Source organism: Symphalangus syndactylus, chromosome 5 (assembly GCF_028878055.3).
Source record: "Symphalangus syndactylus isolate Jambi chromosome 5, NHGRI_mSymSyn1-v2.1_pri, whole genome shotgun sequence".
Taxonomy (NCBI): Eukaryota; Metazoa; Chordata; class Mammalia; order Primates; family Hylobatidae; genus Symphalangus; species Symphalangus syndactylus.
In genome coordinates, this window is record NC_072427.2 from 28,233,446 (window position 1) to 28,249,329 (window position 15,884).

The window sequence follows — 15,884 nt, forward strand, 5'->3', positions numbered from 1 at the left end:
TATGAGTCACAGCAGAGTCTCCTCCCTCTTCTCGCCTTCCCCACCCCCTAGCCCTCTTGGTCACCGTGACAGAGGGGTGCTGGGAGGCAGAACTCCTGTGGGGACGAAACCAGAGGGTGCCAGTGTGGGTGCCATATCCACCTCCATGTAGGTCCGGATCCCCCGCCCACTGCTGTGTGGCAGGGCGGGGTGGAGTCCCTTACAGGTCACAATGCCTGGACCAGGCACATTTCCTTGACGTGCAGCTAGACACAGGTGGGGACAATTGGGGCCTTTACTGACTATTTCACTACTCTACTGGGCCTAGAAGGTGGGGCAGGGGTGTGGATGTATTTGCCCCTTGGCAGCTGGGTGTCTGTTCCATCACACGCCACCAGGCTCATGCTGAAGCCCCTTCAACCACCCCCCCTTTTATCTCGCCCACTCCCCAGCCTCTAAATGAGGCAGACACCATCCCTGCTTTGCAGATGGAGAAACCGAGGCCTGCTCATGCACTTGCTCATTCACAGGACTCACCCTGGGCTGCCAGCCACATCGAGGCCACCTGGCACCCCCAGGCAGTGGAGGTGTCTAAGGGCACTTGGGATCTTATACCCCTGGGCTGTCCCCTTCGTGAGTGAGGCTAGCTAATGTCCACCACAAAGGGAGAATTACCAGCAAGGCCTTGAGCTTTGCTCCTGTTTACACTTCAGTTCCCAGTGCACGCGGCTGGCTTCAGGAAAGGCCACCAGCTCTTCTAAAGTGGGTCTGGAGCCAGCTCTCTGGTGGAACCAGGAAGACGTGTATGGGATGCAGAGTGTGGGCAGGCTCAGAACCGAGGCCCACGGAGGCAGCAGCCCTGTGTTCACCAGTCAGAGACCCACTGGGCTAGGGATGGGAGGATGAACACAGTAGCCCTGAATTTGTTCGTGATATTTTCCACACTTCAGGCATTAGCTGGCATTTATCTTTAGCCATGAGGCATGCATGTCCACCTCACTCTGGCTTCAGCACGTTAAGTAAATGTGACTCTGCTGCCAAGTTTAAGCCTAGAAAGAGAGCTGGGCACTGGTCTGCTGAGTGGCCTGGGTAGCTCTTGGGAGAGAGGCAGTGATAAGGCATGGGCCTCAGGGCCATGCCTCCACCCTATCCCACCCACCCCACTGTGTGCCCTGGGGCCTCCTGTCCCAGCGTCTTGGGCTGTGATGTGTGGAGTCCCTACAAGCTGGCTGGCCAGGGCTCCTTCCTCCCAGTGCCCTCAGCCCCTGGTGTTGGGAATGGGTGGGCACTGCTCCCTGCACTGCCCGTTCTGAGCGTGTATGTTTGGGAGGAGGGGTGTCTGGAAGTGCAGAGAGGGGTCCACAGCCTGTGAGTCACTGGGAACTTCCTGAGAGCGCACCAGGCCTCTCTCCCGACTCCTGATGAGCCACCACCACCATGCAGGTATTTATGGCTGGTTTTCACGCCCCAGCAGGTGGTGTGAACACACTGTGTCTGAGTGTAAACGCCCATGTTTTGATTTGAGAGTGTGGGGAGCCCTCCCATCGTCTGGGGCCTTCTAGATCTCTCCACCTCGGGCTGCCGGCCTGAGCCACATTGTTTATCCCATAGAGGAGAGCCCACCCAGGGGCCATTTATCCAACCCTAAACCGCTCATCACCAGAGCCAGGCCTAGCTGCTGGTCCTGGCTCCACCAGTGCAACTTACCTCACCCCTCTTAGCCCCAGTTTTCTCGTCTGTGAAATGGGCACAGCAGCCACTTCTGTGTTTGCTGGAGGGATTGAAGGAGCCAGCCAGCGCTGTGTCCCTCAGCTTCCAAAGTGGCCAATGAGAGGCCGACCCGGGCTCAGCCTGCCCCTGGGCTTAGCTCTGCTCTGGGACCCATTTCCTGTCATATTCCGGGTCCATGTCCTGGGCTCTGTCTTGCTCTCCTGGGGTCGCTAGCACCTCCACCAATGCCATCCGTATTTCCCAGGTGACGGAAATACCACAGGCAGGTGGTGGGCCCAGAAGAAGCAGGTAGATGCTCAAGCCTGTCTGGGGACCCCTGGAACCAGGGTACCCCTCCTCAGCCATCTCCCCTGCAGGCTCAGGGCAGCCATGTTGAGGGGGTTGTGCTTCCAGGATGGCCTGGGCAGAGAAGGGATAGAGAGAGAGGGCGCAGCCCGGGTACAGCTGTGGCTCCTTCAGCACAGCTGGGAAGCCCTGAATGGGGGCTTTTGCCTGTGGACTGGTGAAGGAGCTGCAGAAAAGTTCTGCTCGGGACACCTACCCTGACACACACGACAGAGACACCACACACATGTTCAACATGACACATACCACAGAGATCTACAACACAACACAGCTACGTATCCTTCCTAAACTCCCCCAGAGGAGATACATTTGCAAAGCGGACGCGGCTACCCCAGCTAGACGCATGGTCACAAGGACTCTCCCCTGGAGGGCTCATGAGTGCCGGGCCCTGCCCCGAGGCTCTGATGGATTCTCCCGCGTGTCCTCACCACTCTTTGGAGCAGGTGCCACATTCAGGAATGAGGGCGGAGCAGGGAGGGACTTGGCCGAGTGCTCTGCCCAAAGGAGTCCACATTTCAGGAGGTCCTTGAGCCACTGCACCCCCGCCCCCATTTCCCTGTTTACAGCTGTCACCCCCTGCCCCCTCCCATGCTGGAGCAGGAAGAGGTGGGAATGAAAATTGTCCTCCCTGGAGGCGGCACCAGACTCGGGAAGGAAGCTTTCCCTTGGATTTGCTGCCCCTGGGCCAGGGCTGTGGGTGCTGCCCTCTGGGGGGTAAGCCCTGAACCACCTTCAGTACCCCCACCTCCATGTCCCCCATGTGATGAGGGAGTTTCTCGGACACTTTGCTCATAACCAAAGGGATGGCATGCCTGAGAATGGCAGGGAAGGGGGTGGCAGGCCAAGGAGCCAGGAGAGCCCCTGCAGAAGCTCTGCAGGCCTGAGGCTCCCCAGCTTTCCCTCCTGCCATCCAACCCTGATGCCCCATGGGCCTGTCCGCCCCTCCCTGTAACCAGACCATTGCTGGTGTCCCAGCAGCCCTTATCAAGGTCTGACCTAGACAGGGAGGGGAGAGGGCCCTTCCCACTGAGGACCTCCCTACCCTGAGGTTTGCCTCTGTCCCCAGTCCTGCCCCAGGGCCGTGGGTCTCCCCTGACCCCATGGATAGCCCTGCTCTCCTGCCTGGTTCAGCCCACACAGCCGTCCTGCTCCCAGCACCATCCAGGCGACCTGAAAGACATCTCCATCCCCTTTCTGACCAGGCCGCCCCGACTGATACTGTAAGTGCCAGCCCCAGCTGCCCCCACCCTGATAAGCGGGTGGGACAGATGAGCAGGTGTCCAGGGCACGGGGAGTTCTTGGGCAGGAAGAGAGCTCCTGGGAATGCCACACCACCACACCACAGTGGCTGTCAGAGAGAGTGTGCTGAGTGTGAGTCTCTGTCTCCTCCCAGAGCTAAGTCCAGTGGTGTGGGGAGAGGCACCAAGCCCAGGCTCCACAAGCTTCCTTGCTGACTCGCTGCGTGGCCTCAGGCAGCTAAGGCACCTCTCTGTGCATCTGCAAAGAGGCCTCAGCGGGATAGACCAAGGCTGCACAAGTGAGATAAGGGGGGCAGAGAGGACCCCTGGGAGAAGAGGCTCAAAGCATATTTGGTAAGAATTTTCGGGATTCCCTCTTTTCCTCTGGGAGAAGGGAACCACTTGCAGAAGTAATGCCCTGCTGGGGGATTTCCGGACCCGGAGAGGAGCCTGTCTGCTGCCCAAGCCCAAGTGACGGTCCCAGCCTTGCTCCCTGTGTGGTATGGAGCAGATTATGGGGGCTCTGAAGGGCTTCCTAGGGCCAGGTTGGAGAGAGGGGCACCTTCCCTAGGCCCAGACTGCCCTCCTTGCCTTCATGTGGCCCTTGGCAGAGCTGAGCACTCCATGGGCACCTAAGTGTCCAAATTAGGCTGCCTGGAAGGGAACATCTCAGAGACTGCAGACCCCCAGCCTGAGGGGAAGTGGGCTTCCAAGCTCTTCACATAGAGGAGCCAAAATGCCAACCTTCCCAGCTGTTCTTTCTATCCTCCTTCCTCCCTCTCCCCACACCATGGGGCCTCTCCCTGTTGGCAGCTCTGATTCAAGAGGCCTGCCTCTGTTTCCCTCCTCCACTCCCCGGAGGTGGGGGTCCCCCATGCATGGTGAAGCCTAGGATGAACCAAGCCCTGGCAACTGGACACCTTCCCCCTCCGCGGCTGTCTCCCTCCCACTGCTGTCCTGGACTCAGGTCCTAATGGAGCGTAAACAGCCAGGCAGAGGGAAGCCTCATTAGGCCTGATCTAATTAGGAGCCCCTGAGATGGGGGTGGAAGGCAGAGGTGGAGGAGCGCCCCATTCATGAGGGCCTACTGTCCACAAGAAATGTCACACGCATATGCTCTTAGAACCCTTTCCACAACCCACCAAGATAGGCATGAGTATCCCCAGGTGGCATGAATGGAAAGTGACTCAGAGAGGGCAGGTGACTTGCCCAAGACCACTCCGCCAACAGGTGGCTTCCCTGGGATGTGCACCCTGAGTGTCCGACCCCAGTGTCTAGTTCTTCCCAGCATCCTAGCTGGCCTCAGCTTATCAGGCTGGGCAGGACCTCTGACATCCTCTGTCGCAGGTTTGTCCAGCTGCTATCTGAACCCACAGTGCTGGGACAGCCACAGCCCCATTTCTGGCTCTCTCTATCTCTGGGCCTCTTCTCTCTCCCATCACCACCTGACTCCACAGTGGGTCAAGATGGTGGGAGACAGGGTGTGGGGCCAGTCAGGCTCTCAGCCTCCTACCACGCCCACTCCTCATCTGTCTCCTTCTGTAATCAGGGAGGGTGTAGGGGGAGCCCATGCAGTGCCAAGAGGCCGGCCGCGCCTTCGTTAGTCTTAGCTAACAAGCTGTTTATGGGTGCGACATGACACCTGCTTTCTTCTTTATAACTTCAATAATTTATAGGCATATTAGCGGCCAAGCAGCCGCCCTGGGTCCCAGCCAGACGGGCCGGGGTGATGCAGCTGGGTGCCTCTGCCGATATTTACTCTCTCCCACCATCAATTATTAAGGAGCCCTCCTTCGTTTTTGCACATAATTACATACACCGTTATGGTTCAAACTCCCCTGCTCTTAATCTCTCTGGAGAGGGGCCCAGCCTACCCAACAGGGCAGAGATGGCATGGGGACCCATCAGCTGGAGAAGAAGGCAGGCAGCCACCCTACCTGGGCGAGAGGTGGTGGCAGCCTCAGCCCTGCACCCCGCTCTCAGCTGAGGTGGCACCTCCTTGGCTAGCAGCGGCCTTCCTCAGGGCTGGCTGTCTCCCCCCTCCATCCCAGGGCCCAGCCTTTGCACCTGCTATTCTTCCTGGAGCACCAGCCTCTACCTTTTGTGTACCTGACTGATCCCAACTCACCCTTTGATTTCAGCTCAGCCATTGCTTCCTCCTAGATGTCTGACCTGCCTGCTGTATGTGTGCAGCCCCACCCCCACTTCTCCCACCTCAGCCTGGATCACACTCGGTTGTCTTGCCTGCCAGACCATGGGCTTTGGGGCCTACAGAAAACTGTGGCAAATGTTTGGCATTTGATAAATAAATGAATGAATGAATGAGGAGATGAATGGATGGATGCCTCCACCTGTCTCACCACCAGTGAGGCCACTGAAGCATTTGCCTTCACCCTCCTCCCCCAGGAAGCCTCTCCTGTTTGCTCCACCTCCTCTGGACTCCTCCAGACTCTCCTGGTCTGTGCTGAGATCCCCCAGTGGGCACCAAGGCCTGGTCTCTCCGTCTATGTCCCCAACACCAAACAGAGGACAGGTCAGAATGGAGGGAGGGTACATCCTGACAATCTCAGCTGTCAGTGTGACCTGGGGAAGTTGCTCACCCTCCCTGATCCTGTTTCCTCAATGCTAAATGAGGATAATAACAGTCTCTCCTTTACAGGGTGTGATTGAGGCTTATATGAGATGATTTGTAAAAGCACCTAGTATGTGGCCTAGCATGCCAGAGGTGCTCAAGTAATATCCTTAACCTCACCCATTGTCTGTCCGTGAATTGAGCCCATGTGAAATTGAACCATACTGAATTATGTTGGATTGAATTGTCTTATTTACACCTTCTCTTGTCCACACTTCCTTGTTTTTAGTCTCCCCTGCCATGTAGCTGGCACCAGGCTTGGCTCACAGGGTCTCTGCAAATATTCCAGGTTGATTAATCAAGACTTTGCGAGTCTCTCAAGCCACACCTATCAAGGGAAAGGAGTGAGCGTCTCCCAAGCCATAGAAAAATAAACTGAGGCCAGGGAGATAATGTGGACTCCTCCAAGTTAATGATAGAGTGAGGAACCAGGCCCTGGCTTCCCACTAGGCTGGAAAGCCCAGGAATACCTCCCTGGATTCTGTGTGCCTCAGTTTCCCCACCGTAAGAAGAGATAGTAATAGGAGGGAGCCCATAGCGTCGCTGAGAGGATTGAGCGGGTTGCTGAGTGAGTGGATAACACACTTAGAACCACCGTGCTGCTCATGGTGTGGGGTTCAAAGTGTGGGGATCAGGGTAGGCCTGACTCTGCCACCTCCCCTTCTCTCTCCCTAGAGGTGACAGTCCTCTGGAATTGGTGTTAATCACTGTCCTGCATGTTTTAATACTTTTCCTATATTTGTAGGTATCCATATGCAGTTTATAGGGCTTGGGGCTTGAGATAAATGGTATACTTTGTACATATATTTTTTCCTCCACATCGTGTTTATGAGATCACCTATGCTGATGCAAGTAACTCCAGCATAGCTGTTTTCACTGCTGCATAGTATTCCATTGTGCAAATGTACCATGTTCTGTACATTCCTTTTCCTGATGATGGGCACTTAGGCCATTTCCTGTTTTTCACTATAACAAACAATCCCGCCATGCGCGTTCCTCTGCCTGCCTTCTTGTGCTCGTGCCTCAGGGAATTGCTGGGTCATAGAGTGTGCCTCTTTTCACCTTTACTGGATAACCACCAAGTTGCCGGGCCATTCCTTGCCCCCCTTGAGAGCAGGCACTTCGCCTGCCTTATCTCAGTGCCCTCGCCACACTGGGAGAAAGGAGTTATTATACCCATTTTACAGATGGAGCATGAGTTTAGTTATCTGTTGCTGCATAACAAGTCACTCCAAAACTTAGCTTAAAACAGCAAATATTTATTACCTCCCAGTTTCAGTAAGTTGGGAATCCAGGTGAGGCTTAGCTGGGTACCTCTAGCTCAGGGTCTCTCACAAGGCTCCCATCTAGACATCAGCCGGAGCTTCAGTCATCTCAAGGCTCAACTCAAAGGGGAGCTGTTTCCAAGCTCACTTGAGTGGCTATTGGAAGGTCCCAGGGCCTCATAGGGGGTTGACTAGAGACATCAGTTCCTTTCCATGTGGGCTTCTCGTAACATGGCAACTGGCCCTCCTCATAGCAAACAGCAAGTGATCGATAAAAGGTACCCAAGATGGAAACCACAGTTGTTTTGTAATCTAACCTCACAAGTGACACTGTGTCACTTCTGCTGTATTCTCTTCACTAAAAGTGGGTCCACTGATCCAGCCCACACCGAAGGGGAGGGGATTACACAAGCAGGGCAATACCAGCAGGCAGGGACCACTGGGAATCCTCTTAGGGGCTGCCTATCACTGGGCAACTGAGACTCAGAGAGGTAAAGTGACTTGCCTAGGGTGACACAGGAGTCAGAGACAGAGTCAGAACTGGAACCCAAGACTGACTGGCCCTGATGCTGGGCACCTTTCGAGCCACTCTGCTGCCTTTGACTTAATAACAGGCTCCGACTTAAGTTAATAAACAAGTCTCCTGCACAACAGAACTTAAGGCAAGCGCTTAATGAATGGATTTGCTAATAGTGCTGCCTGTTTGCACACATTAGCTCAAATTCCCCCTGACATGATCCATGGGGACAGCCGAGCCAGGCTCTCAGGAGGAGCCTCTCTGGCAAGCACAGAGCCCAAGTTCCCATGGAGCCAGGGAGTGATCTCCTTACAGTTTCTATTTGTTTTTTTTGTTTTTGCTCCTAATTTTGTTTTAAAGAAGCACACACTTCCTTGACTTCTTAAGAACACCTAACTGCATCCCACAGTAACTCAAGGTCAGGAACACTGGGTGTTTTCCTGGAGGGACTTCACAGGGGTAGTGCTGAGGGGCCCTTTACGGACTGGCCCCAGACCAATTTCTTGCTTCTCAGCCACTGTAGACACAGCAGCCAGGCCACCCAGTGCAGAAGGGCTGTGGCAGCACTGAGTGGGGGCCAGGCCCAGACCTCATTTCTCTGCCAGGGCTTCTGTCTTGAGTTCTCCAAGAGCGTTTGGGCCTCCCCTGATTCCCAGTGAGATTCCCAGTAGGGGAGGCTGCCGACTACGTTGCTTCTAGACAAGTGACATGTCACTGGTGCTGAAACATTTCCTTGGAGGCAGGGGTGCACGAAGCCCCAAGGTGAGAGGGAGTAAGAAGTATGGATTCAAGAGTATCCCTGCCCCCATGCCGCCCTGGCCCTCCTCTCTAGGGGAATCTACTGGGCCTTCCTGTTTAAGAGACTTCGGTCAAGTGTAATTTGCAGACATCAGACCCTCTGGAATCAGGGCTCTGGGCTGGCTGTGGAAACTGGAGGAGACAAGATGAATCCATGCCCTCAGGGTATTCCTGATTTTCAGGGGACAGAGAATGTGGTCCAGGTGTCTCCGAGTGGGAATGCTGAAAGGGACCTTAGGATAGAGCCCTGACTTTACAGAGAAGGGGTCAGGAGGCAGCCAGTGACCATGACAGTATGATCACCTAAAAATACCTGCATTTATCAAGCTCCTACTGCATCAGCATCAGGTAGATACCAGCCACATGTTAAGTCATGAGACCCTCACACCACCCCGTGAAACTGACATTATCATACAGAGGAGGAAACTGAGACTCAGGAAGGTGTCCAGGGACACACAGCCCCGCCCGAGGGGAAGGTGAGGTTCTCAGCAGGTTTTTGGAAGGAGGGGGACACACAGGGACCTGAATTGGAAGGGGAGAGGATTTGAGGGGCTGAGAAAGCTATCGATGACAAGACAAGCATGAAGTAAATGCCAGGGAAGAGGATGCCCCAGTTAAGGGGGGTGGGCCCCCCACACCCTTGCCCTTGAGTCTTGGCCTCAGCCTGCACCCACCATGGATGCTCCCTGGGAATCTGCGTATCTCCACACAAACTTGGGCCAGCCACTGTGGGGAGAGAACCCCTTCAGGTGAGCCCCTGTGCCTTCCCCATGTTGGCTGCCCCATGCAGTATGTGGAGGATCCAGACTTGGGCAGCACTGGATGAGGGACTTTCCTTTAAGATACTCAGGCCTGACCCTTTGTGACATGCTTACATGGGAAGCTGGTGTCCCCAAGTCCCCTCTGACTCTCGAGGAGGGGGTCAGGAGGGGGCAGGAAGGCTCTATACCTGGCCACATCTCCAGGACCACCTCCAAGAAGGGACTGTCCCGCTAGCCCCCTCAGGTGCCTCCATCCCTGGCTGGCCTCCACAGTGCACCAGCGCAGGGCCTGACCTATGGATTTTCTGCCACTTCTCGATCCACTTCACTCTAGCCTAGTACTTCATTACACAGCGGCCTCAGCAACCCCACCATGGAGGGCTGTGGGTCTCTGTGGTGGCTTTTGGAGGCTACATGGCCCCCAGCTTCTGGACTTCAGCTTTTAGGGGCTCAGGGTTGTCCAAGGAGCCCTGAGCTTAGAGAACCCCCAGGGCAACCTCTCATTGCATAGCTGGGGAAACTTTGGCCCAGGGAGTGGCTGTGACCCTCTCAAGGTCACACAGCAAGTTAACAAGTTAACTTGTGGCATAAAGTAGAACACGGGGTCCACCTGAGCACCCAGCTCCACAGGGCCCCTCAGCTGGATGCTGGCTCCACCTCACTCCCCCAGCCCTGCTCCATGCCCAGTGCCAGCTGCCCAACCCCCACTCGCCTCCCAGGCTCCTGGTCTCCGTTTTTCTTGCTAATTAGAGGTCTCAGCAATGACGCTGCTGTCCCAGCCATTTTAGAGCCATCATTAATTTCAAGTGCCTTCAGAAATAATCATCAGCGTAAAACCCTGCGAGCTGCTGGGATGCCAGTGGATAGGACCAGCATAGAGCAGGCATGTAGGCAGGCCTGTGTGTGCCACCCTCTCCTTTCTGTGCCTGGGGGACCCTTGGTCCTCGCCCCAGCTCCGCTTCCTGCCTCCTCAGCCTCTCAGAGTGAAAGGAGAGCAGGACTAACATCAGATACACACAGAGCTTCAAAGCCCAGCTCTAACTCTTGCACAGAGTGAACTTGAGCAAGTCACCAGCCCTCCCAGAGCCTCGGTCTTCTCATCTGTACAGTAGGGACAGCAATGCCGATCTTGCAGAGAGACGAAGATGTGAAATGTGGCTGAGTCTGGCTTATAGTAAGGGCTGAATACATGTTGGAGGGCCTTATCCCCTCCTCCTGTGTTCCCCGGCAAACCCATTCCAGCTTCTCCGCTTTGCAGTGAGCAGTCAGGCTGGCTCCTTCCAGCCACCGGCTCTTGCTTTATTGGGACTTGCTGAGTTCTCAGCCTGCAGCCAGGGTCTGCTGTGTGCCCACCTTTGAGACACGCAGTCTCAGACCTGCTCTTGGGAGCGCCTAGTCTGAGGATAGAGGGAAAAGATTTGGGCCTTGCCTCGAATGTCATTTCAGTCTGGGGAGAGGAGGCAGGAATAGAAGAGATGGGTCTTGGTTAGGTTTTGAAGCACAGGTAGAAATCAGGGAAAAGGCATGCCACGAGGGTGGTCCAGCGGGCACAAACGCCTGGGGTGCGGGGGAACATTCTTCAGCTGTACCTCCTGGACACAATCCCCTGGTTGTGCCAGAGAACACTTGGACTAGGCCATCTCGGTGTGTCACATTCGCCATGGCCCTGAGACCCCTGAGAGGGACTCTGCTGGGAACCACCCCACCCGACAGGAGAGGAGAGATGCCTGTTCCACAGCTCATGCAGAGGTGACTGGGTGGGGACCCAGTGACAGACCCCCTTTTCCTGGAGTCTCTAGGTGACAAAGTCAGGGACCCTTACTCTCACCAGGCCCAAACTAGACCCTCAAAAAGGCCTATCCTCCAAGTTGTTCCCCCAAAGCTCCCCGTCGTTTCCATTGGAATAAAACAGGGAGAGCTGGGAGGGGTCATGTGTTTTGGAGACAAAGGGAAGGGGGAATGGCTTGGATGCCATTGACAGTGGAGAACCGAGGCCAAGGGGCCCTTCCTCCCAGACACAGCTCTGTGGTCATCCCTGCTGCCTCCGAGGCGCGGAGGGATCATTGTGGGCGCCAAAACACCCCACCCCAGGACCCCAGCTTCCTTCGGTAGCACCTGGGGGTTGGCGAGGTGGAGTGAGTGGGCTCTCCCCCATTTCTCCGCCGAGATCACTGAGGCAGGGAGCAGGTGAGTCGGGGGCGGAGAGATGGTGGCCGCGCCTTGCCTGCGTCAGTCACCGCACCAGGAATAGCCCTCGCCCCCGCCCCCGCCCCCCAGCGGGTCTGCGCGCCCGCCGGGTGCCTGGCGGAGCCTTTACGCAGGAGCCAGCGAGCGTCTATTCCTGTCGGGCTGGTGGGAGGAGGCGGCACAGGAGGGCGGGAGCGCACGGGTAGCTCACAAACAGCCGGGGTGGGGGGGCTGGGGAGTCTGGGGAGGGGTCCAGGCCGCGCGGAGTTGAGGGACCGGGGAGCCGCCTGCGCTGGGCTCTGGCAGGGAGGGGGACTCCTGTGCTGGCCTCCCTGCTTCACCTCCCACCTGTAAGTCCTTCTGCCGAGCCTGCCCCCTGCTGGTCCACTCAGCCCTAGAAGACGGGTCCAGTTCCCTTTCCGTGGCTTGCTGGCTGTGTGACCATGGGCAGAGCCTGGAACCTCTCTGGGCCTGGGCTTCCCTCCCTCTGTCCCAGGGGAACAATAGTGCCTCCCCCAGAGTTGCTGGAGGGTGAACGTGCAGTTCACAGTAGAGCATAGCATGGACACATGCTAGGAGGGGGCTCTAGCTAGGCCTAGGTTGAGGATGGGCATAGACATAGGAGACAGGAGAAAGTGCTCCAGACAGGACTGTCCAGAGCAACGGTGTGCCAGAGAGACTGAGAAGTACCCAGAAATGATGCAGCTGGAACGGAAGGTCTGTGCAAGCCTTTGGGCTGTGTGTGAGGCTGAACAGCGGCGAAACAAGGTGCTGTTGGGGGTGGGGAGAGGTCCCTCCGTGGCAACCAGGCATCTCTGCAATGATGTTGGGCAGGCTTCCTGGGAGAGGGGGTGTCACTGGAAGTGGGATTCCAGGGTCTGCCCCAGAATCCGAGAGGCTTTAGGCTAGATCCCCTCCCCCAGCCTCAGCTGCCCCTGTGGACTCAAGCTATTAGGAGTATTCATGTGCTAATGGGTTGTTCCCAGCAGTGGAGAAGGGATGGCCTGCCGAGTGGTGTCAGCATTGATGGTTATTCTAATAAAACTGGCTTGGTGTTAAAGGGCGTCTGGCTTCAAGGAGATGGAGGAGGGTAGTACAGGGAAAAAGGTGAGGTCCTGAGGGTGGTAACCTACTGTGCAGGCTTTGCCAAGACATCCCTGCTGGCCTAGTTTCTGTATCTGAAGATCAAGGAGGATCTGGATCTCCGAGGACAGGTCCCATTCCTTGGGCCCATCTGAAGTTGTGGCCCCAGCCGAGGATCCCCGGGACCATTCCGGGAGGAGGGAACAGTCAAGCCCAGACGGAGGCTCTGCGCTGCCCCCTGCTGGCCGCTGGATGCAGGGCCTCCGGACGGAGCAGGCCAGAGAGGCCTGCCGCCCTCTGCTGGGCAGGAAGCCAGGCTGGGCGGGGACCCCGGCCGCGAGGAGGTACGCGAGACCCTGCTCCTGGGTAGAGCGGCCGGGCCAGCGCGGCTTCCTCGCCGTCCCCTGGAGCTTCCCATTCTGCCTGCCTCGCCCTCCTGCGCTAGAATTTGGGCCCTCTAGCCTTGCGGACTTTCGAGAGGAGGGGACGGGGGCTCCCGGTCGGCCTCCCCATGCCGCCCTCCAAACAACCCTGTTCGTGTGGGGAGCCCTGTCCGTCCTCGTGCGTGTGTTCGTCCACAGCCCAGTTAACACGTGTAAACACACTCGCGCGCTCACATGCACACGCATGTGGCCACACAAAATCACACACAACGGTGTGCGCGCATACACCCAGGGAGGACCGCAGGCCGGACTCCCCGAGACCCGGCTGGCCCGGGACTCGCCCGGAGCCCCGGACCCGGAGGGGCGCGGAGCTGGAGCGCCTGGCTGGTGCGCCCCTCACCTGCGCACCCCTGCCTGTTTCGCTGCCCTAAGCGTGCAGGGCAGCGGCTGGGGCGCCCCTCGCTCTCCACCCCTTCCGCTGCAAGGAGACGAACCACCCCCCACCCCACCACCACCATCACCAGGTTTTGCGGCCGCGCCTTCTCCTCCCCCGCCCGGCTCCCGCCGCTCGCTCGCTCCCTCCTCCCTCGATCCCTCCTCCCTCCCTGGCTCGCTCCTAGCGCTCCCTCCCCGCGCCGCTGCAGAGCGCGGAGCCCGAGCGGGAGCCGGCGCGGGAGCCGGAGCGGGCGGCGGGCGACAGCGCAGGCAGCGGCGGCGGTGGGTCCCGGTCCCGGCCCCGGAGGGCGCGGAGTCCCCACCCGCGCCGCTCCGGCCCCTATCCCGACGCGGGGCGCCGAGCAGCATGCGCGGCCTCTGCCCGCCGGCCCCGGCCCCGCGGCGGAGCGCGCCCGGCCTCGACCCCGGCCCCAGCGGCAGAGGCGGCGGCGGCGGCTCCGGGCCGGCCCAGGGGGCAGAAGCAGGCTCGCGGAGCCCCTGTCGCGCGTCCTGAGCGCGCCCGCCCCTCCTCCCGCCGGGGCCGCGGCCTCCCACCTTCCCACTCCCGAGCCCCGGCCCCGGCTCCGGCTCGGCTGCCGCCCGCGCGGGGCGGACAGACGGCCAGCCAGCCCCGCGAGGGCGCGCGGACTGCCGGGCGGAGGTGTCGGAGGAGGAGGAGACGGAGGAGGGGGCTGGGCAGGGGCTGGGGCCTGGCCAGGCCGGCTGGAGAGACATGCGATTGGTGACCGAGCCGAGCGGACCGAAGGCGCGCCCGAGATGCAGGTGAGCCCGGCGGCCGCGGCCGAGCCCGGAGCGGGCAGCCCCGCGGCGAGTGCCCCTGGGGGCCGCCGTCGGCCCTGGCTGCGCCCTCCTGGGGTTGCAGGGCACCTCGGTGCCACCCAGACCTCCTTTGGGGTCATAGGCCTGATTTCCCCTCAAGCCTCAGAAATGAAGATTCTTCCTTTCCCACCTCCCCTCCCTCCAACCCCAACAAATTCCGGGTTTGTAAGCTGGGAGCCTGGAGCTGGGGAGGGGCCCCCCTGGGGTCCCAGCCCTGCTGTGGTCTGCCCTTCTTGTCCCCGCTCCCATTCTGAGTGTTGGTCACTCTAGAGGGTAAGCCGCCTGCTCAGCCCTGGGTGGGTACCTCCCTTCATGGACCCCAGGTGCTCCCAGGCAGCCCCCACCAGCACCAGACACTCCCTAGCTGGTGGACACAGGTCAGGGGCTGGGTTTCTCCACAAGCTCCAGCCTGGATGGCAGCTCCCCACCACACACAAGCATTGCCCCTTTCCAGCTCCTGCCCAGTGAAAAGGAGATGGGGAGTAGGGAGAGTGGAAGGAAGGGAGTTGGGGACCAGGAGCACCCAGGAACCCTTTAGGGGCCTCCCCTTTGTCTGCGTTCAGCCCGGGCTTCTCACCTCCTCCTGCCCCACTTTTCATTCTAAGGCAGAACGGGTGGGAGGTGGGAACCAGCTGAGAAGAGGGAGGTAAGGAGGGAGCCTCCTGCTCCCCCTCACGCCCTTTTCGGGGTGGGCTGTGGGCTCTCTGCTCTCAAGGCATGCCAGGAGATGCGTCCCTCTGGGCGGATCCCACTTTGAGGAGGAGGGGTGGGGCCAGGCCAGTGGGCAGCCCCCTCCCGGTTCCTGCTGGGGTCACAGCCCAGCCCGGTCCAGCCTGAGTGTGCCTGCACCTTCTCTTTGTTCTCAGAGGCCTTGGGGTTGGGGTGGGGCAGAAGGGGGCCTGAGAGGATGGGAAGAGCTCTGCCCTGAGCAGGTGGGAGTGCAGGAGGCCCTGAGGTGGGGGCTGTGGCATCTGGACAGCCCCTTCCTGCTCGCCCAGCCCTTCCTCAGTCCCCTGCTTGGTTCGGGCAGCCAGAGGGCGCATAGCCCAGCCCGGCCCGCGGTTCTGGGCTCAATCCTGTTGGTCATCATGCCAGCGGCTTCAGCACTGGTGCCTCCCATGCCCAGGGAGCAATGAGCCGGGACACCCAGGCGGCAGAGAGCCTGGGGCTTCCCCAGATCCAGCGCAGAGTGTCAGTGAGGAGAAGAGGGCCAGCTGCTCCCAGACCCTTTGTCCTTGTATAAGCCAGGAAGGAGCTCAAAATCCTCACGCCTCTGGGAAGGCGCTAGCAGCAGGTCTGCTGGGACGGCATGCCTGTCCTTCCTGCTTTCCACCCATGGCCCGAGGTGGGAAGGAGGGTATAGGGTGGCACAGGGGAGAGACCAATAACTCCTTGGAACCGTGCTGAAAGAGGGCACAGACTCACATCAAGGATCCCAGCAGCACCCAGCTGCCCCTCCTGGAAGGGGCTTAGTGAAGGCAGAGACAGGCCCCCTGTGGCGTTCTTGTTGTCTCTGCCCCCCTCCCCACCCCCTGACAATTTAAGCATGAGCCCCTGGGTAGGGCTTAGTTAAAGCTGCAGTGTTCCCCAGGGTCTGGAGTTAAAGAGTGGGAACCAGCTTTCAGGGGGATGGGCGTGTGCTCAAAGCCAAGAGCCCTGTGTGACTGGGAGGGAGGTGGAGAGACTTACC

General features: G+C 58.7%; 1 protein-coding gene across 4 annotated transcripts in view; it reads left to right on the forward strand.

The window, feature by feature from the left end:
• The window catches only part of LINGO1 (leucine rich repeat and Ig domain containing 1), a 205,778-nt gene that overhangs the window by 172,595 nt on the left and 17,299 nt on the right, over positions 1-15,884 (forward strand). Inside the window, exon 1 of one of the 4 annotated variants that reach the window (XM_055277597.2) lies at positions 13,452-14,137. The exons of the other annotated variants lie outside the window; for them this stretch is intronic. Within the exon in view, the coding sequence (XP_055133572.1) occupies positions 14,132-14,137 (6 nt within the window). The 5' untranslated portion in view covers positions 13,452-14,131. Of the gene's footprint in view, positions 1-13,451; positions 14,138-15,884 lie in introns of those variants that run through there. 4 annotated transcript variants of the gene reach the window in all.